At 40.9% G+C, this 27,574-nt stretch overlaps 2 protein-coding genes across 2 annotated transcripts in view; both read right to left on the bottom strand.

Moving 5' to 3' along the window:
* Positions 1-12,606, bottom strand: part of LOC112261665 (leucine-rich repeat and immunoglobulin-like domain-containing nogo receptor-interacting protein 2) — a 33,087-nt gene extending 20,481 nt beyond the window's left edge. The window contains exon 1 of the mRNA XM_024437163.2: positions 12,072-12,606. The gene's annotated coding sequence lies outside the window, so the exon portion shown is untranslated. The remainder of the gene's footprint in view (positions 1-12,071) is intronic.
* Positions 12,607-16,340: 3,734 nt separating this feature from the next.
* LOC112261664 (eukaryotic translation initiation factor 4E) lies at positions 16,341-23,485 on the bottom strand. Its single transcript, XM_024437162.1, has 8 exons — positions 23,440-23,485; positions 22,665-22,705; positions 21,756-21,862; positions 18,993-19,088; positions 18,752-18,815; positions 18,446-18,559; positions 18,152-18,291; positions 16,341-17,924 (listed from the first exon to the last, which is right to left on the bottom strand). Exons 1-8 carry the CDS (start codon positions 23,468-23,470, stop codon positions 17,810-17,812), a joined length of 708 nt encoding a protein of 235 aa, XP_024292930.1. The 5' UTR covers positions 23,471-23,485; the 3' UTR covers positions 16,341-17,809.
* Positions 23,486-27,574: the final 4,089 nt, after the last annotated feature.

Raw genomic sequence — 27,574 nt, 5'->3', positions numbered from 1 at the left:
TCATCTGACCATAACACTGCCTGGTTTTTGCTCAACGTCATTGGCACTATGCACCGAAGCAATGGTCATATGACACGAAAAAAGAGGTCTTTGGCCACGCACACCAGCAGTGCATTTGGCCTTCAAAAGAACAATGCATATGCAGAAAATCCCTCATCACTTCTGTAAAATATGGTGGTGGATCTTTGATGTAATTTTTATGAGCATACAATATAACTCAGTATACACTACCATTCAAAAGTTTGGGGTCACTTAGAAATGTTCTTGTCTCCATGATAACATTCATTAAATTAATTGAAAATGAATAGGAAATATAGTCAAGATGTTGACAAGGATATAAATAATGATTTTTAATTGAAATAATAATTGTGTCCTTCAAACTTTGCTTTCATCAAATAATCTTCCATTTGTTGCAATTATAGCCTTGTAGACCTTTGGCATTCTACTTGTCAATTTGTTGAAGTAATCTGAAGAGATTTCACCCCATGCTTCCTGAAGCACCTCCCACAAATTGGATTGGCTTGATGGGCACTTCTTACGTACTATACGGTCAAGCTGCTCCCACAACAGCTCAATAGGGTTGAGATCCGGTGACTGTGCTGGCCACTCCATTATAGACAGAATACCAGCTGACTGCTTCTTCCCTAAATAGTTCTTGCATAGTTTGGAGAAGTGCTATGGGTCATTGTCCTGTTGTAGGAGGAAATTGGCTCCAATTAAGTGCCGTCCACTGGGTATGGCATGGTGTTGCAAAATGGAGGGATAGCTTTCCTTCTTCAAGATCCCTTTTACCCTGTACAAATCTCCCACTTGACCACCACCAAAGCACCCCCAGACCATCACATTGCCTCCACCATGCTTGACAGATGGCATCAAGCACTCCTCCAGCATCTTTAAAATGTTCTGCGTCTCACGAATGTTCTTCTTTGTGGTCCGAACACCTCAAACACTTTTTTCCAATCTTCCTCTGTCCAGTGTCTGTGTTCTTTTGCCTATCTTAATCTTTTATTTTTATTGGCCAGTCTGAAATCTGGCTTTTTCTTTGCAACTCTGCCTAGAAGGCCAGCATCCCAGAGTCGCCTCTTCACTGTTGACGTTGAGACTGGTGTTTTGCGGGTACGATTTAATGAAGCTGCCAGTTGAGGACTTGTGAGGCATCTGTTTCTCAAACTAGACACTCTAAAGTACTTGTCCTCTTGCTCAGTTGTGAACTGGGGCCTCCCACTCCTCTTTCTATTCTGGTTAGAGACAGTTTGCACTGTTCTGTGAAGGGAGTAGTACACAGCGTTATACGAAATCGTCAGTTTCTTGGCAATTTCTCGCGTGGAATAGCCTTCATTTCTCAGAACAAGAATAGACTGAATAGTTTCAGAAGAAAGTTCTTTGTTTCTGGACATTTTGAGTCTGTAATCGAACGCACAAATGCTGATGCTCCAAATACTCAACTAGTCCAAAGAAGACCAGTTTTATTGCTCCTTGTTAATAAAACTTTCTTCGCAACGACAAACAGCTACTCAATGTACTTGAGGGGATCCAGTGGTGAGGAATCCAAGGGGCGTAGCAGTCTTTTTTAATATTTTATTTTACCTTTATTTAACTTTGCAAGTCAGTTAAGAATTATTATTTTCAATGACAGCCTAGGAACAGTGGATTTACTGCCTTGTTCAGGGGCAGAACGACAGATTATTTTTACTTTATCAGCTCGGGGATTAAATCTTGCAACCTTTCAGTTACTAGTCCAATGCTGTAACCATTAGGCTACCTGCCACCCCGTCTAAGGTACTGTATCACAGTGCTAGAGGCATCACTACTGACCTGGGTTCGATCCCGGGCTGTATCTCGCACAATTTGTTATGGGAGGGTTTGGTCAGGGTAGACTGTCATTGTAAATGAGAATTTGTTCTTATGACTTGCCTAGTTAAATTAAATAAAAAATGTATTTCAACTCCTTTGAGATCGTGAAGTAGAGAAACTCAGCTAGGGCATGTTATGATTTTATATCATGTTTGTCGTCGTTTGCATTGACTCAGTTGTTTCAGACTCCATAGAATCTTGCTAAATGTGAATGATCTAAGAATGAGCCTTTGAAAATTGAAAGAGGTGTGCACATTTAAGAAAAAGGGTTTGAGACTTAACATGCTGAGTTGTAATATGATACAAGCTGCCACAACTATCATCTATCGTTTAATTATTATGACAGTGTTATGTGGGCTTTATAACACACAAGTAAAGTGTTTTGATATGTTCAAATAAAGCCTTTTTTCTCTCTTTTTAATTTCTTTCTTTCTAGGGTAAGGAGCTTGCTATGCCAGGATAGTGGGTTCGATTCAATGGACTGTAAAAAATAAAAATAAAAACTATAATGTATGTATACATGAGTGAAAGTCACTTTAGATAAAAGCATCTGCTAAAATGGCAATAATTATTAATATTATTATGCAGTGCATTCAGAAAGTATTCAGACCCCTTCCCTTTTTCCACAATTTGTTACATTACAGCCTTATTCTAAAATGGATTCAATATTTTTTTCCCCTCATCAATCTACACACGATACCCCATAACGACAAAGCAAAAACAGGTTTATAGACATTTTTGCAGATTTATAAAAAGTACTAAACAAAAATACCTTATTTGCATAAGTATTTAGACCCTTTGTTATGAGACTGGAAATTAAGCTCTGGTGCATGCTGTTTCCATTGATCATCCTTGAGATGTTTCTACAACTTGATTGGAGTCCACCTGTGGTAAATTCAATTGATTGGACATGATTTGGAAAAGCACACCTGTCTATATAAGGTCCCACAGTTGATAGTGCATGTCAGAGCAAAAACCAGGCCATTAGCGGGCCCAGGACTGAAGACCCTCGTAGAGGGCGCCACTGGACTGAGGGGCGCCTCTGGACTGAGGGGCGCCTCTGGACTGAGGGGCTGCGGCTCTGGCAGCTCTGGACAGGAGGGCGGCTTTGGCAGCTCCGGACAGGAGGGCGGCTCTGGCAGCTCCGGACAGGAGGGCGGTACTGTGCGCATCACCCCATAGCACGGGGCCTGACCAGTCCCATGCTCGCCACGGTAAGCACGGGGAGTTGGCTCAGGTCTGCTTCTTGACTCTGCCACACTCCCCGTGTGCCTCCGCCCAAATATTTGGGGCTTCCTCTCGGGCTTCCTTGCCAGCCGTGTTCCCACATACCGCTGGTTCCTCTCTCCAGCTGCCTCTGCTCTCCTAGCTGCCTCCACCTGTTCACATGGAAGGCGATCCCTTCCCACCAGGATCTCCTCCCATGTGTAGACTCCCTTGCCGTCCAGAACGTCCTCCCATGTCCAGGAGTCCACCTTACCATGCTGCTTGGTCCGTTGGTGGTGGAAGTTCTGTCACGGCTGGCTGAAGGACTGGACCAAGGTGCAGCATGGTAAGCGTACATTTTCTTTATTTAAAAATGATGCCAACAAAAAACAAACCGTGAATCTTTGGGCTATGTGCCCTGAACAAAGTCAAAGTTAACTTCCCACAAAACAGGTGGGGGAAAAGGGTACCTAAGTATGGTTCTCAATCAGAGACAACGATAGACAGCTGTCCCTGATTGAGAACCATACCAGGCCAAGACATAGAAATACAAAACATAGAAAAAAGGACATAGAATGCCCATCCTAGTCACAGCTTGAGAGGATCTGCAGAGAAGAATGGGAGAAACTCTCCAAACACAGGTTTGCCAAGCTTGTAGCGTCATACCCAAGAAGACTTGAGGCTGTAATCGCTGCCAAATGTGCTTCAACAAAGTATTGAGTGAAGGGTCTGAACATTTCTAAAAACGTGTTTTTGTTTTGTCATTATAGGGAATTGTGTGTAGATTGATGAGGAAAATAAACAATGTAATCAATTTTAGAATAAGGCTATAACATAACAAAATTATGAAAAAGTCAAGGGATCTGAATACTTTTCAAATGCACTGTATATACTGTTATATCACTACCACTCCCAAGTTAAATGTAATTTACAAGGGTGTGCTGGGTACTAGAAGCCTATAGATTGAAGGAGAGGGGAGAGTCACACTTAACATGTAGTGGATACTTCTCAGATCCTGGTATGCTAATTAATCCCCAAAGTAGCTGACAATCCCAGTGACAAGGAATGCTGACACATTTCACAAGATTAGGGAGAAGAAACACACTTGCAACACTCCTGCTTCAAATTCTCAATGTCCCAACAGCGGCCACGCTCTTAGCTCAGTCACTCATTTCTGCAATGCAATGCTCATAAATATTTGTTCTGCCAAAACTCACTCTCTGAACACTCTCTCATTATTCTCCCAGTACTTGCTTATCAAATACTCACATTCCACCGATGTGCTCTACCCTACATTGTCCCCTAAGCCCGTTCTCTCTCCCAACAGTAATTCAGTCACAACACTCCAATATTTCACTTTCGTGCCATGGACCTGAATATTACCTCAGATGAATCAGCTTGGAGAATTATGAGAAACATTGAATATTTATTTTGTTTGCAGAAAGTTTGAGGAATTACCTCTATAGGGCAGCACCTACATTATAGTAAACGGTGGGGATGTGCAACAGGGATCTTGCCTCTGAGCAAAACGTGGTTGAGTCAAATTTGTTTCCTTGCTATCACAACTTACTTTATCAACCTAATCACAATCGATCAAAGTACACTATAGAAAATGAGATGTTAAATCTACTTGAAAAAATTAAGGCAATAATTTATACACAATATTACTAAGTATATGTAATTTCCTATGTTTTTGAGTAAAAACACAATAAGTTATTCAAATGTAAATAATCAAAGTAAATCCAGGGAAATAAGATTAGCCGTAAAAATAAGTGTTTTTTACTGATAATATAAACATACAGTATATGTGTTTTACTTCATCTCTCTGATTAGTTACTTTCTGTGATTGTCTCTTAATCTTTAACATGGTTTAAAGTTAAATGTAACTAAATGCAATCGTAAATGTAATCTATGTAATTCCAAAAGTTATTATTTATCATGTAATGTTGCACACTCCAAGAAAGGTTAAAATCGCAGCCTTTCTGGTAAAGATAGTTATAATTTTATAAAAGTGTAGTCACTTTTGAGGACACCAACTCAGGTACAAAGTACAAATATTATAAAAATATGAAATAATATAAAATATGTATTTCCTATTCAACAAAACTGTGTGACTAAGGCTTGAAATTACTTATATATTTTTCTAAATATAGTATAATAAAATTATAAAAAGACTAACTATAATATTTCACCTTCCTTATAACTGTAAAATACACATTTGTATGTTTAGTGTTAGAGAAAATGAAGGTTTCTCTTGATCAGAACGCCTGCCCCCATCGCTGTGAACGTCTCACAGAGATCTAGCTTGGCTTTCTGCACCTGTTAGGAACTCACCTTTCATCTCATATTAGTCTTATCCATCTATGACAAACAGAAAGTGTTTTTACATGTATTTTTAATCTATTTTTATTATTTTAGATGAATGGCTATAAATCTATCTCTAAATGTGCTACCATGATGAAATTCCTTGAACGGAGGATGTGGGGGCCTCAAGGGGAGAAATTATTTACATATTTTATTTGTATTTTTTGTTTTATTATTAATACAAGGTAATAATTATGCCCAGCTCATGAGGCTCATTGATGATGCTATTGCCTCTTCTGCCTAATGGTAACTTTGCCAGTGACTGTCATTAAAACTGATGATTGTGGAAATAGGTGGTCTTATCATTGAACGTTCATTTGCCTGACGGGTTTGATATCCGTCCATCATGATCCATTACACCTCATGGCACAGCAAGCTGCCTAATACTGATATATACCGTGCATTCGAAAAGTATGTAGACCCCTTGACTTTTTCTAAATGTTGTTACTTTACAGCCTTATTCTAAGATGGATTAAATAAAAACAATTCCTCATCAATCAACACACTATACCCCGAAATAACATAGCGAAAACAGGTTTTTAGAAATGTTTGCAAATGTATTAAACTTAGCTCAGGTGCATGCTGTTGCCATTGATCATGCTTGAGATGTTTCTACAACTTGATTGGAGTCCACCTGTGGTAAATTCAATTGATTGGACATGATTTGGATAGGCACGCACCTGTCTATATAAGGTCCCACAGTTGACAGTGCACGTCAGAGCAAAAACCAAGCCATTAGGTTGAAGGAATTGTCCGTAGAGATCCGAGACAGGATTGTGTCGATGCACAGATCTGGGGAAGGGTACAAAAACATTTCTGCAGCATTGAAGGTCCCCAAGAACACTGTGGCCTCTATTATTCTTCAATGGAAGATGTTTAGAACCACCAAGACTTCCTAGAGCTGGCCGCCTGGCCAAACTGAGCAATCGGGGGAGAAGGGTATTGGCCATGGAGGGGACCAAGAACCTGATGGTCATTCTGACAGAGCTCCAGAGTTCCTCTGTGGAGATAGGAGAACCTTCCAGAAGGACAACCATCTCTGCATCACTCCACCAATCAGACCTTTATGGTAGAGTGGCCAGACAGAAGCCACTCCTCAGTAAAAGGCACATGACAGCCCGTGAGGAGTTTGCCAAAAGTCACCAAAAGGACTCTCAGACCATGTGAAACAAGATTCTTTGGTCTGATGAAACCAAGATTTAACTCTTTGGCCTGAAGGCCAAGTGTCACGACTGGAGGAAACCTGGCACCATCCCTACGGTGAAGCATGGTGGTGGCAGCATCATGCTGTGGGGATGTTTTTCAGTGGGAGGGATTGCGAAACTAGTCAGGATCGAGGGAAAGATGAACGGAGCAAAGTGCAGAGTGATCCTTAATGAAAACCTGCTCCAGAGCGCTCAGGACCTCAGACTGGGGCAAAGGTTCACCCTCCAACAGGACAACCACCCTAAGCACACAGCCAAGACAACGCAGGAGTGGTTTTGGGACAAGTCACTGAATGTCTTTAAGTGGCCCAGCCGGAGCCCGGACTTGAACACGATCTAACATCTCTGGAAAGACCTGAAAATAGCTATGCAGCAACCCATCTAACCAGAAATGATGTGTAATGGATCATCATGCCTTCATTTCTCAGAACAAGAATAGACTGATGAGTTTCAAAAGAAAGTTATTTGTTTCTGGCCATTTTGAGCCTGTAATCGAACCCACAAATGCTGATGCTCCAGATACTCAACTAGTCTAAAGAAGGCCAATGTTATTGCTTCTTTAATCAGGACAATAGTTTTCAGCTGTGATAACATAATTGCAAAAGGGTTTTCTAATGATCAATTAGCCTTTTAAAATTATAAACTTGGATTAGCTAACACAACGTACGATTGGAACACAGGAGTGAGGGTTGCTGATAATGGGGATCTGTACGCCTATGTAGATATTCCATAAAAGAATCTGCCATTTCCAGATACAATAGTCATTTACAACATTAACAGTGCCTACACTGTATTTCTGATAAATTTTATGTTATTTTAATGGACAAAAAAGTGCTTTTCTTTCATAAACATGGACATTTCTAAGTGACCCCAAACTTTTGAACGGTAGTGTATACTTGCCTTTCTTCAAACGTGTACACTGCTTGTAAAAATCATTACGAACACCTGCTCTTTCCATGACATAGACTGACCAGATGAATCCAGGTGAAAGCTGTGATCCCTTATTGATGTCACTTCAATCGGTGTAGATGAACGGGAGAAAACAGATTAAAGAACGATTTTTAAGCCTTAAGACAACTGAGACATGGATTGTGTATGTGTGCCATTCGGAGGGTGAATGGGCAATATAGAACATTTAAGTGCCTTTGAACAGAATATGGTAGTAGGTGCCAGGCACACCGGTTTTTGTCAAGAACTGCAACGCTTCTGGGTTTTTTCACGCTCAACAGTTTCTTGTGTGTACCAAGAATGGTCCACCACCCAAAGGACATTGAACTGTGGGAAGCATTGGAGTCAACATGCCCCAGTATCCCTGTGGAACGCTTTAGACACCTTGTAGAGTCCATGCCCCGACAAATTAGGTCTGTTCTGAGGGCAAAAGGGGTAGGGGGAGTGCAACTCAATATTAGGAAAGTGTTCTTAATGTTTTGTACACTCAATGTATACAACATTGTGTAAAATAATCATAACGTCTACAAATGTTGAATTAACCACAATACTCTAAAACAGAGCCATGGTTGATAATGTATTCAAAGTGTGTTACACACAGGTGGTTCAAAGAAAAGTGTCAACAGTAATTATTTCCTGATATAGCCCGCGGATCAAATAAACAGTAAGTAAACCAAAAGAGGTCACAGCCATTATAGGGCATGTGAAGTCTCTGGTGCAAACTAGTGTCATCATTCATTTTTAATGTCATAACATTGGTCCTATTTTTATGTGCTGTCTGTATAGCTAAATCTGTCTATCGTTGCCAAGCCATGCATGTTACTTGGGTGTAACAGTCAACAAACATGGCTGGGAGGAGTACAAAACAGATCTGAACCACCAAGCTATAAAGGAACAGCCTCAAGATGAAGCTTACATTTCATGACAACATTCCAGTACCTGGGAAATCATGAGCCTCTGGAAGCACCCTCCAGAAAGTCTGTCATTTTATGAGTTCTTATACAATACTGTATTGCACTGGAAAATATCTTCCATGTACAGTTGTGAGTGTGTGTGCATGTGTGTGTGTGTGTGTGTGTGTGTTTCTGGGGTGGGTATTCTGTACCAATTCAGGCTTCATGGCAGTCCAATTGATGCCAGTGGTACGATGGGTAGCGTACCTGTCTGTGTGAAACAAAATAGGTCCTTTGTGCGTACAAATATGCCCTTGCTCTTGTGAATGATCTGCACAAGAGTGTTTCTGAGTCACCGCAGACAGGAAAACCTTGAGTTTTTTTAAACAAACGCCTACAGAAGACTACATCTGCAATTCTAATTATCCCAGACTGAGGACACTACAGAGGAGCCTCGTCTTCCTGTCAGAACTACAAACCCAGTCGCCAATAACAACCAAACACCCCAGCTTGCCTCAGAGGAAGATGAGTGGCACAACTACATTCAGAGAACTGTGCTACGTAGCACACCATCCATATTCAGTGTACGAGAGAGGGAAATGCTCAAGTGTGCCGACTGTTATCAGTATTCCGATCTATCTGCCACTCCCTTGTGTTCAGCTCATATCCTTGGTCTGATGTGGCTGTAAAAAACAAAGCTTTATAAACTGCTTCCCTTGAATAAATGGCTGCAAAGAGTGGAACAACAAACTATATGAGAGCTAAATGAGAGAACAATATGCCCATTGCCCCTCACGAGAGATAGTTCTCTTCTCCTCACCGCTCCTCTCTGATTCAGGGGAGAAAACACATGTCTTTGTGAGAGGTATTGACGTGGTGAAACCAGTGAACCTTTTGTTCAAACAGCTAACACAGCTCAGACACCCATACATACCCCACAAGACATACTACCAGAGGTCTCTTCATAGTCCCCAAGTCCAGAACAGACTATGGGAAACACGCAGTATTACATAGAACCATGACTACATGCAACTCTCTTCCACATCAAGAAACTCAAGTGAGCAGTAAAATCAGATTTTAAAAACAGATAAAACAACACCTCATGGCACCACACGAACTGTGAAGAGACATGCACACAAACACTCATACACACTCTATCACACTCACTCTACACACACACACAATGTAATATTGTATATTGTAATGTGCCATTCATCTGCCGCCATCACCTCATGCTTCAGCATGATAATGCACACCCCCGTGTTGCAAGGAACTGTACACAATTCCTAGAAACTGAAAATGTCCCTGTTCATCCATGGCCTGCATACTCACCAGACATGTCACCCATTGAGCATGTTTGGGATGCTCTTGATCGAAGTATACGACAGCGTGTTCCAGCTCCCGCAAATATCCAGCAACTTCGCACAGCCATTGAAGAGTAGTGGGACAACATTCCACAGGCCACAATCAACAGCCTGATCAACGCTATGTGAAGGAGGTGTGTCGCACTGCATGAGGCAAATAAATGGTGGTCACATCAGATACTGCCTGATTTTCTGATCCACATACCTACTTTTTTTTAAGGTATCTTTTATTTATTTAAATAGGCAAGTCAGTTAAGAACAAATTCTTATTTACAACAACGGCCTACCCCAGCGACATCAGGCCAATTGTGCACCGCCTTACAGGACTCCCAATCACGGCCGGTTGTGATACAACCTGGAATCAAACCAGGATCTGTAGTGCTGCCTTTAGCGCTGAGATATAGTGCCATAGACCACTCAGGAGCCCAAGTGACTGTGACCAACATATGCATATATGTATTCCCAGTATTGTCATGCCCTGACCATAGAGAGCCCTCTGGGTTCTCTATGGTGTAATAGGTCAGGGCTTGACTAGGGGGGTTTCTAGCTATTATATTTATATGTTGGTGTGTGTATGGTTCCCAATTGGAGGCAGCTGATAATCGTTGCCTCTAATTGGGGATCATACTTAGTGTGTCCTTTTTCCCACCTGCGATGTGGGATATTGTTTTGTATGAGTGCCTATGTGCGCTATGTATTTCACGATCGTTATATCTTTGTTTTTTGGAAGTTTCGCTATCATTAAAATGTGGAACTCTACTCACGCTGCGCCTTAGTCCAATTATTCATACCACGGTCGTGACAAGTATTGTGAAATCCATAGATTAGGGCCTAATGAATTTATTTAAATTGACTGATTTCCTTATAACTGTAACTCAGTAAAATCTTCGAAATGATTGCATCTTGCGTTTATGTTTTTGTTCAGTGTAATATCCTGTAAGATGTATTGGTTTATTTATCATGTAGGCTACAGTTTTGTTGTGATGTAATTGTTTTATTTCTGTTTGTACCCCAGCAAGAATCAAGAATAGCTGCTGCCATGGCGTTACCACAGGTTGCCATGGTAACACCTCACACACTCTCTCATATCCCTGCGCGGGCAGCGGTAACGCCTCTTTACTGGAAACTGGGCTCCTCTTCCCTCCATTAGCAGCTCCAACAGACAGACAGACAGAATAGACAGACAGTAGGTCCAGCCTGGAGACCTCTTCAGTAGCACAGCTCATGTATAATTCAGAAGGATTTGCTCATGTTTAAGGTCAGGGGAGATGTGTGTATTAAGTTATGGGTTTCGTTGAGCACTCGTCTGCATGAAGGGCTACGGCCACACAATATCTCACCTTATCTGCAAGCTTTCAAAAGTGCAATCATCCACATAGAAGAAATTCATACACTAACCTCACCTCATCAGGACAGCTCAGTGGGTAACCGACTCCCTCATCTATAAGTCGCATCCATACATTTCACCTCTTCCGCAATTTTCATTAATTGCATATGTTTCATCCATGTTTCTCAACAAAGCAGTTCATATCATCCACATACTTCATTCATTCATCCCATCCAGTTCATCTCAACCTTAATGTACTTTTCATACACACACACCTCATCCATAGACCTCGCCCATGTCGTCAACCTCATCCAAAGACTTCATCAATTTATTCCGTCCATACAGTACTCCTCATCCATTAATTTCCTCCTCAATCTTATCCCCACTATTACTCACTTATACACTGATTTATAATGTGATTATAACAGTTACATATCCACAAAACTCACCTCATCAACAGAGCTATCCGCTCTGTCAACCTCAACCACACTTTCATCCAGACTCCCCAAATCCACTGATAATCTCACACACAGCATCCACCTAATTCATATACATACCTCATCCACTCATTTCACTTCACCCAGACAGTTCCCACTCGCCCCTATATCACTTATCCACATAACCCATGCACAACAGAATAGGACTACGCCTTTTCAGGAGGGTTTTCAACAAGAAAATTATGAAATCTCCAACCCTCACTCTCTCCTTCTGAAAGAGTGCCTATGCGCAATAGAAGACAGACTTTGGAGAAAGGATCATTTCAGTCAAATCTTCCCTGTATTAGAAATGTCAGTTACAGATTTGAAACACGAGTACAGTTGGTAAGAATTCTCCCCTCTGGAAAAAAAAGACAATTCCTTAATAATATGGCATATTCTCAGTGACAGGGATATTTTGAGGTGATTCTTACCTTTAAGTGCTGCTCCTCATTACAAAATCCATACTCCAGATTAGCTCACTGAGGGTCACGCAGCCAAGCTGACACACGCACACAGACTTACTCTAACACGCACACACAGCTTCCGAGTGCCCGCTCAATCCGCTTTGTGTCAGCCCCTTCTACTCTGCCCTTAATGGGAACAATATACTTTCATCTCACTATCTATTTGATTACTGTGCATTTCCTCCCCACGGTCACACTCCTAATTTCTCCCACTATTCTAATGAGCCATCTCGAAAGCCCTGTGAAAACACTGGAACAGGCAGGCGACTGGGGGGGATGAGCTGAGATGAGAAAGAGAGAACGGGAAAGAGAGAAATAAAGAAAGGCTCTTCATTGGTGTGAGCTCCTTTGTCGAGGCGCGGCAGCGGTTCAGTTATCCCCCTTGCTCTTCTGATCCTCCCCCCTCTTCACTGTACTCTTGCTCATCACCTGTGATCAGCCCTAGCCCTACCTCAGCACTCTGAATGGGTGAAGAAAAACCTACAGGGAGGGCTTTTACTCCTCCCCTCTCTATTTTATAGCCTCTCTCTCTCTCCCTCTAAGCTTCTCTCTGAAACATCTGCTCAAAAAGGTTTTTTATACCTCTCCCTGGCTTTCTCTTTCACCCCTCTCCATCTCGCTCTCTTTAATTCAATTTCTCCCTTTCCTTCCTATTTTCGGACACATCCTCCTCTAACTATATCTCTGGAGACTGGTATGTGCATGGTACAAAGAGGAGTCATGATTGCTGTGGTAATAGAGGAAGTAGGTGAAATAGGGGTGGAAAGGCTGTGCTATTGATTCTGCTTGCTTCATTAGCATGTACCTGTGGGGTTAGCATCTCTGAGGGTTAGCTACCCCACTGTAGCTAGCCCTCTGCTTCTCCCCGCGGTGACAGACCGCCTTTGCTGCCTCCCTCTGAGCCAGCTGACACAGAGGACTGAAGAGGGAGACCAAAATAGATGCAGCATCCCACTGCTCTAGACTTAAGGAAATGGCAGAACTATGACATGACATCCATGCTGCTTTGTGTAGGAAGCATAACACATCAATGTTACTCCATAATGTGCAGTGGGAAACATCTAAGCTGTTCCATAATTCAGGCACAAGCATTTCTATAATTAGTGTACAACCTATATTGTTTTCAATAATTAAATGTAAATACCATCTAGTATTTTCAAGTAAACAACATATTTTGATTTGCAATTCCATACAAAATGGCATAACATATCAATGCAGGTCTACATTTAGCAGTTCAACAAATGTACCATTTCAGGAAATAACATCCATGCTACAACATAATAAGCAGTATAATTAAATCCAGTCGTAATGGAATCCAGAGCATAAATCATCCATTAGATTACTGAACAGTGCCCTGGTGTTGCCAGATCAATGGGGGTCATCCAACCAACTGAGCAGTTCTAATAATGCCCACAGTAAACTAGTGCTGCACTAGTAATGAATCTAATAAACCTAAATGGTGAGCCCTATCCCCTATGGTCCCCATTAGGATTGCAGATGTTAGGTATTTTTCCCACACTTCTCTTTTGGCTCATGCACCCTCTAACCAGAGCCATACATCTGCCTCTCCCTTTTGGATAGAGTACACTTCACCACTGGTGTGCTTTGCCAAAGAGCTCTATTTTCATGTCATCTGATCATAGTACTGGTTCCAATTCAAGTGCCAATGCCGTTTATCAAACTCCAAACGATGCAAAGGTCAGATGACATGAAAATAAAGCTATTTTGCCATGCACACCAGTAGTGGATTTGGTGTTGAAAAACAGAAGCATATGCAGAAAAGTACCTCACACCTACGGTAAAATTTACCACAAATTCAACATTTTGCAATGGCCATCTCAGTCTTCCGACTTGAACCACTTTGAAAACCTGTGGTTTGAATTGAAGAGGGGAGTCCATAAACGCAGATGAAGGTAGTCAAGATTCTGGAAAGATTCTGTATGGAGGAATGGTCTAAGATCCCTCCCAACATGTTCTCCAATCTCATAAAACATTTTAGAAAAAGGCTCAGTGTTGTTATCCTCACAAGGGGAGGGTGCTGGAGTATTGAAAACATGAGTGGCAATCATTTTGACCCCTATCTTTTTTCATTTTTTAAATGTATTACTTGTTAAACAAAATGTCTTTCTCTGAGCAATTGTATTAGTATAAAATAATATAATTTCACAATAATAAAATAATAAAAAAATAAAGCTCAGTATTTGTATTATTTATTTTATACAGTCTCTTTTGCTCTTCTTTATCAAGGCTGCCAGTAAATATGGACCTGACTGTAATTCTATACCAAACGCATTTAACTAAATCCTTCGCACCTTGGAACACAACCTTACAAAGTCCTTAAGTGGTTCTCTGATTATCCTTTTCATTCCCATAATCCCATACAACAAATTCTCCCATTGATCCTGACGGGAGTGAAATGAAAGCCCTGACCAGACCCTCTGGAAATTGATCACCTGTCATCCTCTCCACTATAGCCTACAATACAAGGACAGAAAGGAATAGATACGTAAACTCTTTAAACAGGACTTTGTCTCCTGTGTGTATGCTAACATCTGCAGTCCTGAGAGCCAATGCCATAGCACTATGATGTATTAAATGTTTATGTACTGCTTTGGAATGCTGTATATGAGTAATAAATGAATTATTATCCTGGTGATCCCTTGAAATTAAATGTTTTGCAAATGATAGTCTTATACTCAGCTGGCCCCTCCCCGGATTTTGTGTTAAATGCTCTACAACAAAGCTTTCTTAGTGTCTAACAAGCTTTCTCTGCCCTTAACCTTCTTCTGAACACCTCTAAAACAAATGTCATGTGGTTTGGTAAGAAGAATGCCCCTCTCCCCACAGATGTGATTACTACCTCTGAGGGTTTAGAGCTTGATGTAGTCATCTCATACAAGTACTTGGGAGTATGGCTAGACGGTTCACTGTCCTTCTCTCAGCACATATCAAAGCTACAGGCTAAAGTTAAATCCAGACTTGGTTTCCCCTATTGTAATCGCTCCTCTTTCACCCAGCTGCCAAACTAACCCTGATTCAGATGCCCATCCTACCCATGCTAGATTATGGAGACGTAATTTATAGATCAGCAGGTAAGGGTGCTCTCGAGCGGCTAGATGTTCTTTACCATTCGGCCATCAGATTTGCCACTAATGCTCCTTATAGGACACATCACTGCACTCTATACTCCTCTGTAAACTGGTCATCTCTGTATACCAGTCGCAAGACTTGCTGTTTGATGCTTATTTATAAAACCCTCTTAGGTCGCACTCCCCCCTATCTGAGATATTTACTGCAGCCCTCATCCTCCACATACATCACCTGTTCTGCCAGTCACATTCTGTTAAAAGGTCCCCAAAGCACAAACATCCCTGGGTTGCTCGTCTTTTCAGTTCGCTGTAGCTAGCGACTGGAACGAGCTGCAAGAAACACTCAAACTGGACAGTTTTATCTCAATCTCCTCATTCAAAGACTCAATCATGGACACTCTCACTGACAGTTGTGGCTGCTTTGCGTGATGTATTGTTGTCTCTACCTTCTTGCCCTTTGTGCTGTTGACTGTGCCCAATAATGTTTGTACCATGTTGTGCTGCTGCCATGTTGCTACCATGTTGTTGTCATGTTGTGGTGATGCTACGTTGTTGTCTTAGGTCTCTCTTGTCGTGATGTGTGTTTTGTCCTATATTTTATTTTTAATCCCAGTCTCCGTCCCCGCAGGAGGCATTTTGGTAGGCCGTCATTGTAAATAAGAATGTGTTCTTAACTGACTTGCCTAGTTAAATAAAACTTGAAAAATGAAGCACTCCTTACGTAGGTACCCCTGAAATAAAGTTTTACTGTTAAGGGTTTGTTTTTGTTGGACTTCTTTATTTCTGATTCAATGTCTACATTTCAAAATAACACCTCTGGAAAAGACTCACTGTGCATGCAATTTTCTAAATTGTAGCCTTGCCCATATGATTAGCAACCTTGGCAGAAAGCCAAAAAGTCACCTGTTATCACTAGATCAGGCATTCATTTATTAGATCTAGTTGTATGCAGTGGATCTAGTTGATGCTGGTCTGCAGAGAACTGACAATCAAGGTCCCATACTGATTGATCAAATAAGCACCTATACAAAGATTGGTTGTACATAGCACCCTCTAGATGGAAGAAAAGGAGATGAAACTTGGTGACTTCATTCAGATGAGTGAATTACTGACCTTAACAGTAAAGCAATTGGATAATACTTCAAACTGAAGTGCAAAGCTCAGTTTATTTATGAATTGGGAATAAAATACCCAAATGCATTTCATAATGTATGAATGTTGAACAGCAGTTATGAAAGTAACTGGTAGCACTTGTGTTTGGCCAAAAGAATGAAACATGCCTGGCATAATGGCAACTCATACTTTCATGAGCCATGAAATGGTAAGTATTTGAGCACTCTAATTTGGTGTCAAGACATTGTCATGTAAACAACATATTCTGATTTGCATGGGTTGTAGGCTTTCATGAAATGCCACAACAGGTGATACTGTAGGTGTAGCTACTATAATATTGCTTTATACATTATTCAGCTCTACATTAAGTCTCTAGGGGTGACAGGGGCAGACCAACTAGCTATGGCAATACAAGTGGCATAGAAAGTTAGATTGTTTCCTGGGGTTGAAATGGTATATTATTAGGCCCATATTATATAATTAAAAATTATCTGAAGTCACAGAAAAACATTATTTAAAGACTCATTCGTGCTGTGTTTCCATTGCAGGCAGAAGCTCAAAACCAATCACTAATAAATGCATATATTGCAATACAGCATCACTAAGTCTAATATCAAACCATTTCTAACAAGGAATGTACAAATTACAAGTTGCAAAAAGTATTCCATAATATAAAAACAGCTTCTACCGAATTGCAAAACCAAAGTTTTAATCATGTAGTTAACAAAGACTAATTGAGTCATGAAATTATCAGAAAGGCTTGATTACATGCGCTTGAGGTTCAAAGGAGAAGTAATTTTTTTTACAACCAAATCCCTATTTTTGATGTAAATGGCATGTTATAGAAGGGCCCCTAAAACTACACAAGGATGAAGAAGTGATTTGCTGGTTAGGGTAAGTTTCTCAAAAACAAGTGAAATCACAAAAAAGGATATTCTATAACATGTCATTTAGCATAAAAAAAAGAAAAATGACAAAAAACAAATCACCTTTAAGGCCATAGCACAGAACAAGTTAAAAAAAATGCTAAAAAGCAAATTGGTATAATAAATTAAAAAAGTGTAACATCATTAAGGATTACAGCAATTACAATGCTGTATACAAGGGCACTGAGAAATGTTTTATTTTTGCATTTCAAATGAATTCCCTGCCATTAAATAAATCAAAAAAATAATTTTCTTTTTAAGAACACTCAAAACATCTTACATTTCCTACTATGAACAGTCTTCATTTGCATTTTGAGGTTTGCATGTTCACCTGCATGGCTATGACATGTGAATTAATAGCATTGGCAGGTGTGTGTGCGTGGGTTCCAGAGAAAGTAGTGTGTCCTGTTAATAAGTTTTTCCTGTGTTCACAGGTCTAGGGCTGTTTCTGTCGAAGCTTTGGTATATAGTCATGAATTTTTCCCAGATTTCGTCACGCAGCCATTGCTATATTAAGTAAATATAACCTACCCACAATGAAAAGTAGACCAAACAAAACAAGGCACACGGTTCATTTTCAGACAACAAACTTGTTTTTGGTGGTGGAGCCGCTCTTTGTGGCGGTGTCAGAGTGGGACTGGTAGCCAATGGTCATCTTCATGGGGATTCCCAAGCGCTCCTTATAGACTCTCCTGTTGACACACACAGGGCAATGAGACGGGAGGTGGTAGCAAAATACATTTAAAAAATGTATTGATCTTAGTAATTTAACCAAAGGCAAAATAATTTTGAAATACTAAGACTATACACTCTTTAGTAAGTCAATACATTTTCTTGCGGAGTCTGTTTTATAAAGCAAGAGCAAAGTTGGAACGCTAACTACACTAAGAAACATTGACTTCAAATTGATCCAACTTACCCTATGTGTGTTACGGCTTCCCTGTTGTCGAAGTCTGCGGTCCAAATGGCGATTTTGTCTCCTTTAGTGCGAATATTGACTACTGCGCCACACACTTCGTCACTATAGTCATCGAAAGCCTCCCCAACGAGGCAGAGAAGCTGGACAGGTGATGTGCCCGGAAAAAATATGGAACCATACATTAACATTTCAGTGGCATCACAGAATTCCTTAATCCAGCTACACAGGTAGAAGCTTGAGGCTGTATTTCATTCCAAAAACACACACTGAGACATATACCCCACACTAACTCACTGTTTCTAGCCAGAAGCGGTCCAGGTCTTGTCTCCTCTGCTGCTTGTTGAGCGTGATCAGCCAACGCCCTCCTTGCTTGTTTCGCTCATCCTCCCACATGGGCTCAATGCCATCCTGTCACACCAGAGGAGAGAGACAGCTTTACTTGGTTTAAAACCACAGGAGAAAATGCCATGGCTGAATAGTCCTGAACAATTTCCTTCCAGGCACACTTTACAATTAGGCTTAGTTGCAAAGATACCATGAAGTTACATAAAATACATAAAATGACTTCCTTGTTCGCTTTTTGAAATGCCACAAACCTACCTTAAAGAGGGAATAGTCGCATCCAGATATCAGATTGCTTGACAACTGAATATGATTATACAGACTGAAATGACAAGATAATTTTCTTAGTACAACACACACAATTGCAGTATATTGGAAAGGAACTGAAAGCGATCAAGATGATGAAAGAAGACATGTTGGTATAATCTCCAATTAACCTTTTCATACTCATTCAATCCATGTCTTCAAAAAAACTAACTTTAGTCTTATTGATACTTACGCCCAGAAATCTTCAACCGTGTCAAACTTCGAGATGAGGCGGAGGTTTGCCTGCCATGTTTTGGTCTTATCATTTTTGAAGAACCAGAGAGACCATCTGTTGGGGCAAAACAGAAATGGTATTTACATAAAGTAAACACTGACTAATTAAACGGCTGGTAAACAAACGTAATCAACAGCCCATAAGCCTCAAAGCAAATTAGGAAGTTATGGATGATGGGGGGGGGGGGACACACACATGGTTCACTGCTTTGTGCCATATTCATTCAATGTCAAATCCTTAGGCAGTTCAATTGAGCTTGACTGCAGTTACAAAGTGAAATGCACAGACAGACCCAGCTTGTGTTACGAACACTTATTAGCTATAACAATAAAGTGAGTCGCACACTATATATACAGTACCAGTCAAAACTGTGGACCCACCTACTCATTCATTGTTTTTTCTTTATTTTGACTATTTTCTACATTGTAGAATAAGAGTGAAGACATCAAAACTATGAAGTAAGTAACACATAAGGAATCATGTAGTACCTAAAAAAAGTGTTAAACAAATCAAAATATATTTTAGATTCTTCAAAGTAGCCCCCCTTTGCCTTGATGACAGATTTGCACACATTTTTGGCATTCTCTCAACCAGCTTAATGAGGAATGCTTTTCCAACAGTCTTGGAGTTCCCACATATGAGGAGTATTTATTGGCTACTTTTCCTTCACTCTGCAGTCCAACTCATCCCAAAACTATCTCAATTGGGTAGAGGTCAGGTGATTGTGGAGGCCAGGTCATCTGATGCAGCACTCCATCTTGGTCAAATAGCCCTTACACAGCCTGGAGGTGTGTTGGGTCATTGTCCTGTTGAAAAACAAATGATAGTCCCACTAAGCGCAAACCAGATGGGATGCTGTATCGCTGCAGAATGCTGTGGTAGCCATGCTGGTTAAGTGTGCCTTAAATTCTGAATTCTAAATTAAATCACTGATTGTCACCAGCAAAGCACCCCCACACCTCTTCCTCCATCATCTGTTCACCTACTCTTCATCTCACAAAGACACGGTGGTTGGAACCAAAAATATCAAATTTGGACTCATCAGACCAAATTACAGATTTCCACCTGTCTAATGTCCATTGCTAGTGTTTCTTGATCGAAGCAAGTCTCTTTGGTGTCCTTTTAGTAGTGGTTTCTTTGCAGCAATTCAACCATGAAGGCTTGATTCACGGCAGTCTCCTCTGAAAAGTTTATGTTGAGATGTGTCTGTTACTTGAACTCTGAAGCATTTATTTGACTGCATCGGAGGTGCAGTTAACTCGAATGAACTTATCCTCTGCAGCAGAGGTAACTCTGGGTCTTCCTTTCCTGTGGCGGTCCTCATGACAGCCAGTTTCATCATAGTGCTTGATGGTTTTTGCGATTGCTCTTGAAGAAACGTTAAAAGTTCTTGAAATGTTCCACATTGGCTGACATTCATGTCTTAGTCATGATGGACTGTGGTTTCTCTTTGCTTATTTGAGCTTTTCTTGTCATAATATGGACTTGGTCATTTACCAAATAGGGCTATCTTCTGTATACCACCCCTACCTTGTCACAACAACTGTTTGGCTCAAACGCATTGAGGAAAGAAATTCCACAAATTAACAAAGCACACGTGTTAATTGAAATGCATTCATAATATGGACTTGGTCATTCACCAAATAGGGCTATCTTCTGTATACCACCATGAAGCTGGTTGAGAGAATACCAAGAGTGTGCAAAGCTGTCAACAAGGCAAAGGTTGGCTACTAGAGGTCGACCGATTAATTAAGGCCGATTTCAAGTTTTCATAATAATTGAAAATTGGTATTTTTGGACACCGATTTGGCCATTTTTTTTTACTCCTTTATTTAACTAGGGAAGTCAGTTAAGAACACATTCTTATTTTCAATGACGGGCTAGGAACGGTGGGTTAACTGCCTTGTCCAGGGGCAGAACGACAGATTTTCACATTGTCAGCTCGGGGGATCCAATCTTGCAACCTTACAGTTAACTAGTCCAACGCTCTAGCCACCTGCCTCTCTCTCATTGCACTCCACAAAAAGTCTGCCTGCACTCCACAAAAAGTCTTGCACTCCACAAAAAGTCTGTTACCTTGTTGTCGTTGTGTTCCTGGTTCGAGCCCGGGGAGGAGCGAGGTGAGGGACGGAAACTATACTGTTACACTGGCAATACTAAAGTGCCAATAAGAACATCCAATAGTCAAAGGTTAATGAAATACAAATGGTATAGAGGGAAATAGTCCTATAATTCCTATAATAACTACAACCCAAAATTTCTTACCTCTGAATATTGAAGACTCATGTTAAAAGGAACCACCAGCTTTCATATGTTCTGAGCAAGGAACTTAAACGTTAGCTTTCTTACATGGCACATATTGCACTTTTACTTTCTTCTCCAACACTTTGTTTTTGCATTATTTAAACCAAATTGAACATGTTTCATTATTTATTTGAGGCTAAATTGATTTATGTACTATATTAAGTGAAAATAAGTGTTAATTCAGTATTGTTGTAATTGTCATTATTATAAAGAAATAAATATTTGCCAATTAATCGGCATCGCCTTTTTTGGTCCTCCAATAATCGGTATCGGCGTTGAAAAATCATAATCGGTCGACCTCTAGTGGCTACTTTGAAGAATCTCAAATATATTAAAAAGTTTCACAGGTAAACTTTCCTTAACACAGAGTAGCAGCCTGTAATGGTCATCAGAAAGCAGTAGCCTGGGTCAACTTACTTGTTCTGTAGGGGGTGTTTGATGTAGCTCTCAGGGCTCACGATCTCCTGACCAGTCTCTGCTTCTGCTCCTTCTTCAGCATGTTGGGGTGGATTTATATTTATTTCCTAGTGGAAAACAACTTGAAATTAGTAAGAAGTATGACCTTGCAGGACTGCCATGTCTTGGGTCATTGGTAAGTTTGATTGTTTTCGTTTTTATATACAACGCTGGGTTGAACGTGAGTATAGGTAATGACATCGGACTTTAGTTTTTTGCAACATAATTTCCAGACACTATTTACATAGGCTAGATGGTCCAACAGTATTTCAAATCAATGAAAGAAACAGTTTACTTTCATCTATGGTGTAAATACTGTTGTGCGTAAATGTATTGCACCAGCCATAATGATTGGGCAAGTTGGTGAACTGTCTGGCAGCTAGTTAGCTAGCTAGCCTAAAGTGGAAGCAACAGACTAGTCCAAGAAAGCCCAAGCTGACAACTAGCTAATTATACCATTTATAGTGCACTTTTTTTCATTAAAACACATTTGTTTGACAAAATACATCATGTTGGAAATGTACTACTGTACATTTGTACTAAATGTACTAAATGTAGGTACGCGCAAATGCCCGACTGAGCGAATTTAACAGCTGTGACAACATTTACCGAACTTGTTGTTAGTTAGCTACAGTAGGCGATTCACATAGCTAGTGTACATTCCCCTCTCAGTTGTCTTTGCACTGCTTGGGTCGTGGCACAAAAAGTTTCTACAAGGGCAAGAATATCTGAAAATACAACCATGTAAACATGCATTTCCTTCGAATTGATTAGATTCGAGCTATTAATATTACATTCTGGATAACAATGTATATTGGACAACGGATTCCAATAACGTTATAAAATATTTTCTTCGGTAAAGGTACTCACCGGTTCCGCGGTCGCCATCTTATGAGTCTTGGTGTAGAACGCTGAAATTCATTGGACCAGAGAGGAAGAGCGAAGAGAGAGGGATAACGGTCGTCACTAGTTACCACAGCCACAAAGTCATAAACCCCGCCTATTTCTTAAATGTGTGTTCAACGTGATTTTAAACCTAACCCTAACCACACTGATAACCGTGTGCCTAACCCGAACCTTAAACTAAGGCCAAAAATAATTTTTGATTGTCCACTATATAGCCAATTTTGACTTTGTGGCTGTGGTAACTAGACATACCTAAATCTGTCTTCTCCAGCAGGTGGCGTTTTTTTTTGCTCACCAAGCGACGAGTTTTTTAATGGAAATTGATGAGTGTCGAATTTGGTAAACACAATTTTAATGGTTTATTTGCTACGTATGACTTATTTGATCAATAGAAGTTGAGTAATTATTAGGTTGTGACGAGTGTACTGATAAAAGTAGTACACGTGACACCCCAGCAACTGAGAAAAAAACACTTTATATCGGAGTTTTGCCTAGTTGACACTCGTTACCACAGCCACAACGTCGTAATCCAAGTGTATTTCTACAATTTAACTTCGTAAATGTGATTTTAAACCTAACCCTAATTTTACCTACAGTGCTAATTTTCTGCCTAATCCCAGCCGTAAATATTTTTTTACGATAAGAGACAGTATGACGTTGTGGCTGGGGTAACTAGTGGACAACTAGCCTGTTGTTCAAACGCATTATCTGCCCTTCGCATTGGCTAGAATGGTCTCACCTAGTCTTGCCTCCCCCCGACTGCCTTCCATTTTTTAAATACATTTATTAGAGCCAAAGATTATGGATATACTGACGAGATACATATCTCAGTCTCTGCCCTAACAATGAGAATCGTTATTCCCAAAGCGGCAAGGCGAAATGTCTAGCTCCCGCCTATCCTTTCTTTGGATTGGTGGATACATCTCATTATTGTAATCTTCTTTTGAATATTCGATGAGGTTGTTGCCCACTACCGCCTGCATTTAATGCAGAGATGCCATGCTATTAGCCTCGTACCATGAATATGTATAGCCATCTCGAGACAACTCAAAGTTACATTTATTTCAATAATTGTGAATTAAACAAGCAATACTAATTGTTTTATTTTATTTTTATTTAACCTTTATTTAACCAGGTAGGCTAGTTGAGAACAAGTTCTCATTTACAACTGCGACCAGGCCAAGATAAAGAATAGCAGTGTGAAAAGACAACAACACAGAGTTACACATGGAGTAAACAATAAACAGGTCAATAACACAGTAGAAAAAAAGAGTCTATATACATTGTGTGCAAAGGGCATGAGGAGGTAGGCGAATAATTACAATTTTGCAGATTAACACTGGAGTGATAAATGATCAGATGGTCATGTGCAGGTAGAAATACTGGTGTGCAAAAGAGCAGAAAAGTACATTTAAAAAAACAGTATGGGGATGAGGTAGGTAAATTGGGTGGGCTATTTACCGATGGCTATGTACAGCTGCAGCAATCGGTTAGCTGCTCAGATAGCAGATGTTTAAAGTTGGTGAGGGAGATAAAAGTCTCCAACTTTAGCGATTTTTGCAATTCGTTCCAATCACAGGCAGCAGAGAACTGGAAGGAAAGGCGGCCAAATGTGGTGTTAGCTTTAGGGATGATCAGTGAGATACACCTGCTGGAGCGCGTGCTACGGGTGGGTGTGGCCATCGTGACCAGTGAACTGAGATAAGGCGGAGCTTTACCTAGCAATGACTTGTAGATGACCTGGAGCCAATGGGTCTGGCGACGAATATGTAGCAAGGGCCAGCCAACTAGAGCATACAGGTCGCAGTGGTGGGTGGTATAAGGTGCTTTAGTAACAAAACAGATGGCACTGTGATAAACTGCATCCAGTTTGCTGAGTAGAGTATTGGAAGCTATTTTGTAGATGACATCGCCGAAGTCGAGGATCGGTAGGATAGTCAGTTTTACTAGGGTAAGTTTGTACTTATAGATGTCCACATATTCTAGGTCGGAACCATCCAGGGTGGTGATGCTAGTCGGGCGTGTGGGTGCAGGCAGCGAACGGTTGAAAAGCATGCATTTGGTTTTACTAGCGTTTAAGAGCAGTTGGAGGCCACGGAAGGAGTGTTGTATGGCATTGAAGCTCGTTTGGAGGTTAGATAGCACAGTGTCCAAGGAAGGGCCAGAAGTATACAGAATGGTGTCGTCTGCGTAGAGGTGGATCAGGGAATCGCCCGCAGCAAGAGCAACATCATTGATATATACAGAGAAAAGAGTCGGCCCGAGAATTGAACCCTGTGGCACCCCCATAGAGACTGCCAGAGGACCGGACAACATGCCCTCCGATTTGACACACTGAACTCTGTCTGCAAAGTAGTTGGTGAACCAGGCAAGGCAGTCATTAGAAAAACAGAGGCTACTGAGTCTGCCGATAAGAATATGGTGATTGACAGTCGAAAGCCTTGGCCAGGTCGATGAAGACGGCTGCACAGTACTGTATTTTATCGATGGCGGTTATGATATCGTTTAGTACCTTGAGCGTGGCTGAGGTGCACCCGTGACCGGCTCGGAAACCAGATTGCACAGCGGAGAAGGTACGGTGGGATTCGAGATGGTGATCTGTTTGTTGACTTGGCTTTCCTTAGGCAGGGCAGGATGGATATAGGTCTGTAACAGTTTGGGTCCAGGGTGTCTTCCCCTTTGAAGAGGGGGATGACTGCGGCAGCTTTCCAATCCTTGGGGATCTCAGACGATATGAAAGAGAGGTTGAACAGGCTGGTAATAGGGGTTGCGACAATGGCGGCGGATAGTTTCAGAAATAGAGGGTCCAGATTGTCAAGCCCAACTGATTTGTACAGGTCCAGGTTTTGCAGCTCTTTCAGAACATCTGCTAGCTGGATTTGGGTAAAGGAGAAGCTGGGGAGGCTTGTGCGAGTAGCTGCGGGGGGGTGGAGCTGTTGGCCGAGGTTGGAGTAGCCAGGAGGAAGGCATGGCCAGCCGTTGAGAAATGCTTATTGAAGTTTTCGATTATCATGGATTTATCGGCGGTGACCGTGTTACCTAGCCTCAGTGCAGTGGGCAGCTGAGAGGAGGTGCTCTTGTTCTCCATGGACTTTACAGTGTCCCAGAACTTTTTGGAGTTATAGCTACAGGATGCAAATTTCTGCTTGAAAGAGCTGGCCTTTGCTTTCCTGACTGACTGCGTGTATTGGTTCCTGATTTTCCTGAACAGTTGCATATCGCGGGGACTATTCGATGCTATTGCAGTCCGCCACAGGATGTTTTTGTGCTGGTTGAGGGCAGTCAGGTCTGGAGTGAACCAAGGGCTATATCTGTTCTTAGTTCTGCATTTTTTTGAACGGAGCATGTTTATCTAAGATGGTGAGGAAGTTACTTTTAAAGAATGACCAGGCATCCTCAACTGATGGGATAATCGTCAAAGAAGATAATAAAAAATAGATAATAAGTATACTTTTATTGTGTAACTAATCAGAAATTACATGACTTGTGCTCACAGTCAATAATACACAGCTTTATTGTACACACACAAATACACTTAATTTCAACCTACAAAATAACCAGCCAAGGTGGTCACTAGTGATGCACAGGTACAGGTCAGGTGGGTTTAGGGTCAGTAAAGTTGAAGTTGGAGACTTATATCTCCCTCACTACCTTTAAGCAACAGCTATCTGAGCAGCTTACCGATCGCTGCAGCTGTACACAGCCCATCTGTAAATAGCCCATCCAACTTACTTACCTCATCCCTCAGCTCTTTTACACACCAGTATTTCTACTTGCACATCCTCATCTGCACATCTATCACTCCAATATTAATTTGCTGAATTGTAATTACTTCGCTAATATGGCCTATTTATTGCTTTACCTCCTTACTCCATTTGCACACACTATATATAGATTTTTCTACTGTGTTATTGACAGTACTTTTGTTCATCCCACGTGTAACTCTGTGTTGTTGTTTTTTGTCACACTGCTTGCTTTATCTTGGCCAGGTCGCAGTTGTCAATGAGAACTTGTTCTCAACTGGCCTACCTGGTTAAATAAAGGTGAAATTAAAAAAAATATTGTGTGGATGAAGAGCGAGTGGGTTTAGGGCGGGTTGAATAAACAGAAAACAATAGCCTGCCTTAAAACATCTAAAAATATCTAATTATTGTGCAATTTACAATACCAGTCAAAAGTTTTAGAACACCTAATCATTCAAGGGTTTTTCTTTATTTTTACTATATTGTACATTTACTATGTTGTAAATAGTGAAGACATCAAGACTATGAAATAACACATATGGAATAAGTCGTGAAGAGGGCACGACAAAACCTATTCCCCCTTAGGAGACTGAAAAGAATTGGCATGGATCCTCAGATCCTTAGAAGGTTCTACAGCTGCAACATCGAGAGCATGGTTGCATCACTGCCTGGTACGGCAACGGGAGCTGCTACTCTCCGTTTATCATCTATGCATAGTCACTTTAACTATACCTACAGTTGAAGTCGGAAGTTTACATACACCTTAGCCAAATACATTTAAACTCAGTTTTTCACAATTCCTGACATTTAATCCCAGTAAAAATTCCCTGTTTACATCAGTTAGGATCACCACTTTATTTTAAGAATGTGAAATGTCAGAATAATATTAGTGAATTATATCTTTCAGCTTTTATTTCTTTCATCACATTCCCAGTGGGTCAGAAGTTTACAAACTCAATTAGTATTTGGTAGCATTGCCTTTAAATTGTTTAACTTGGGTCAAACATTTTGGGTAGCCTTCCACAAGCTTCCCACAATAAGTTGGGTGAATTTTGGCCTATTCCTCCTGACAGAGATGGTGTCAGGCTTGCAGGCCTCCTTGCTCACACAAGCTTTTTCTGTTCTGCCCAA

Source organism: Oncorhynchus tshawytscha, linkage group LG11 (assembly GCF_018296145.1).
Source record: "Oncorhynchus tshawytscha isolate Ot180627B linkage group LG11, Otsh_v2.0, whole genome shotgun sequence".
Lineage (NCBI taxonomy): Eukaryota > Metazoa > Chordata > Actinopteri > Salmoniformes > Salmonidae > Oncorhynchus > Oncorhynchus tshawytscha.
The sequence above is the reverse complement of the archived record's forward strand: the minus strand, read 5'-3'. Positions and strand labels throughout refer to the sequence as shown.

Excerpts from the sequence above, each read along its gene's own strand:
- LOC112261664 (XM_024437162.1), bottom strand. The coding sequence starts at position 23,470 with ATGGAAGGCAGTCGGGGGGAGGCAAGACTAG. Across the intron at positions 22,706-23,439 it reads TCGGGGGGAGGCAAGACTAG|CGTTCTACACCAAGACTCAT; the intron begins GTGAGACCATTC and ends AATGAATTTCAG. Across the intron at positions 18,292-18,445 it reads ACCGCTTCTGGCTAGAAACA|CTTCTCTGCCTCGTTGGGGA; the intron begins GTGAGTTAGTGT and ends TCACCTGTCCAG.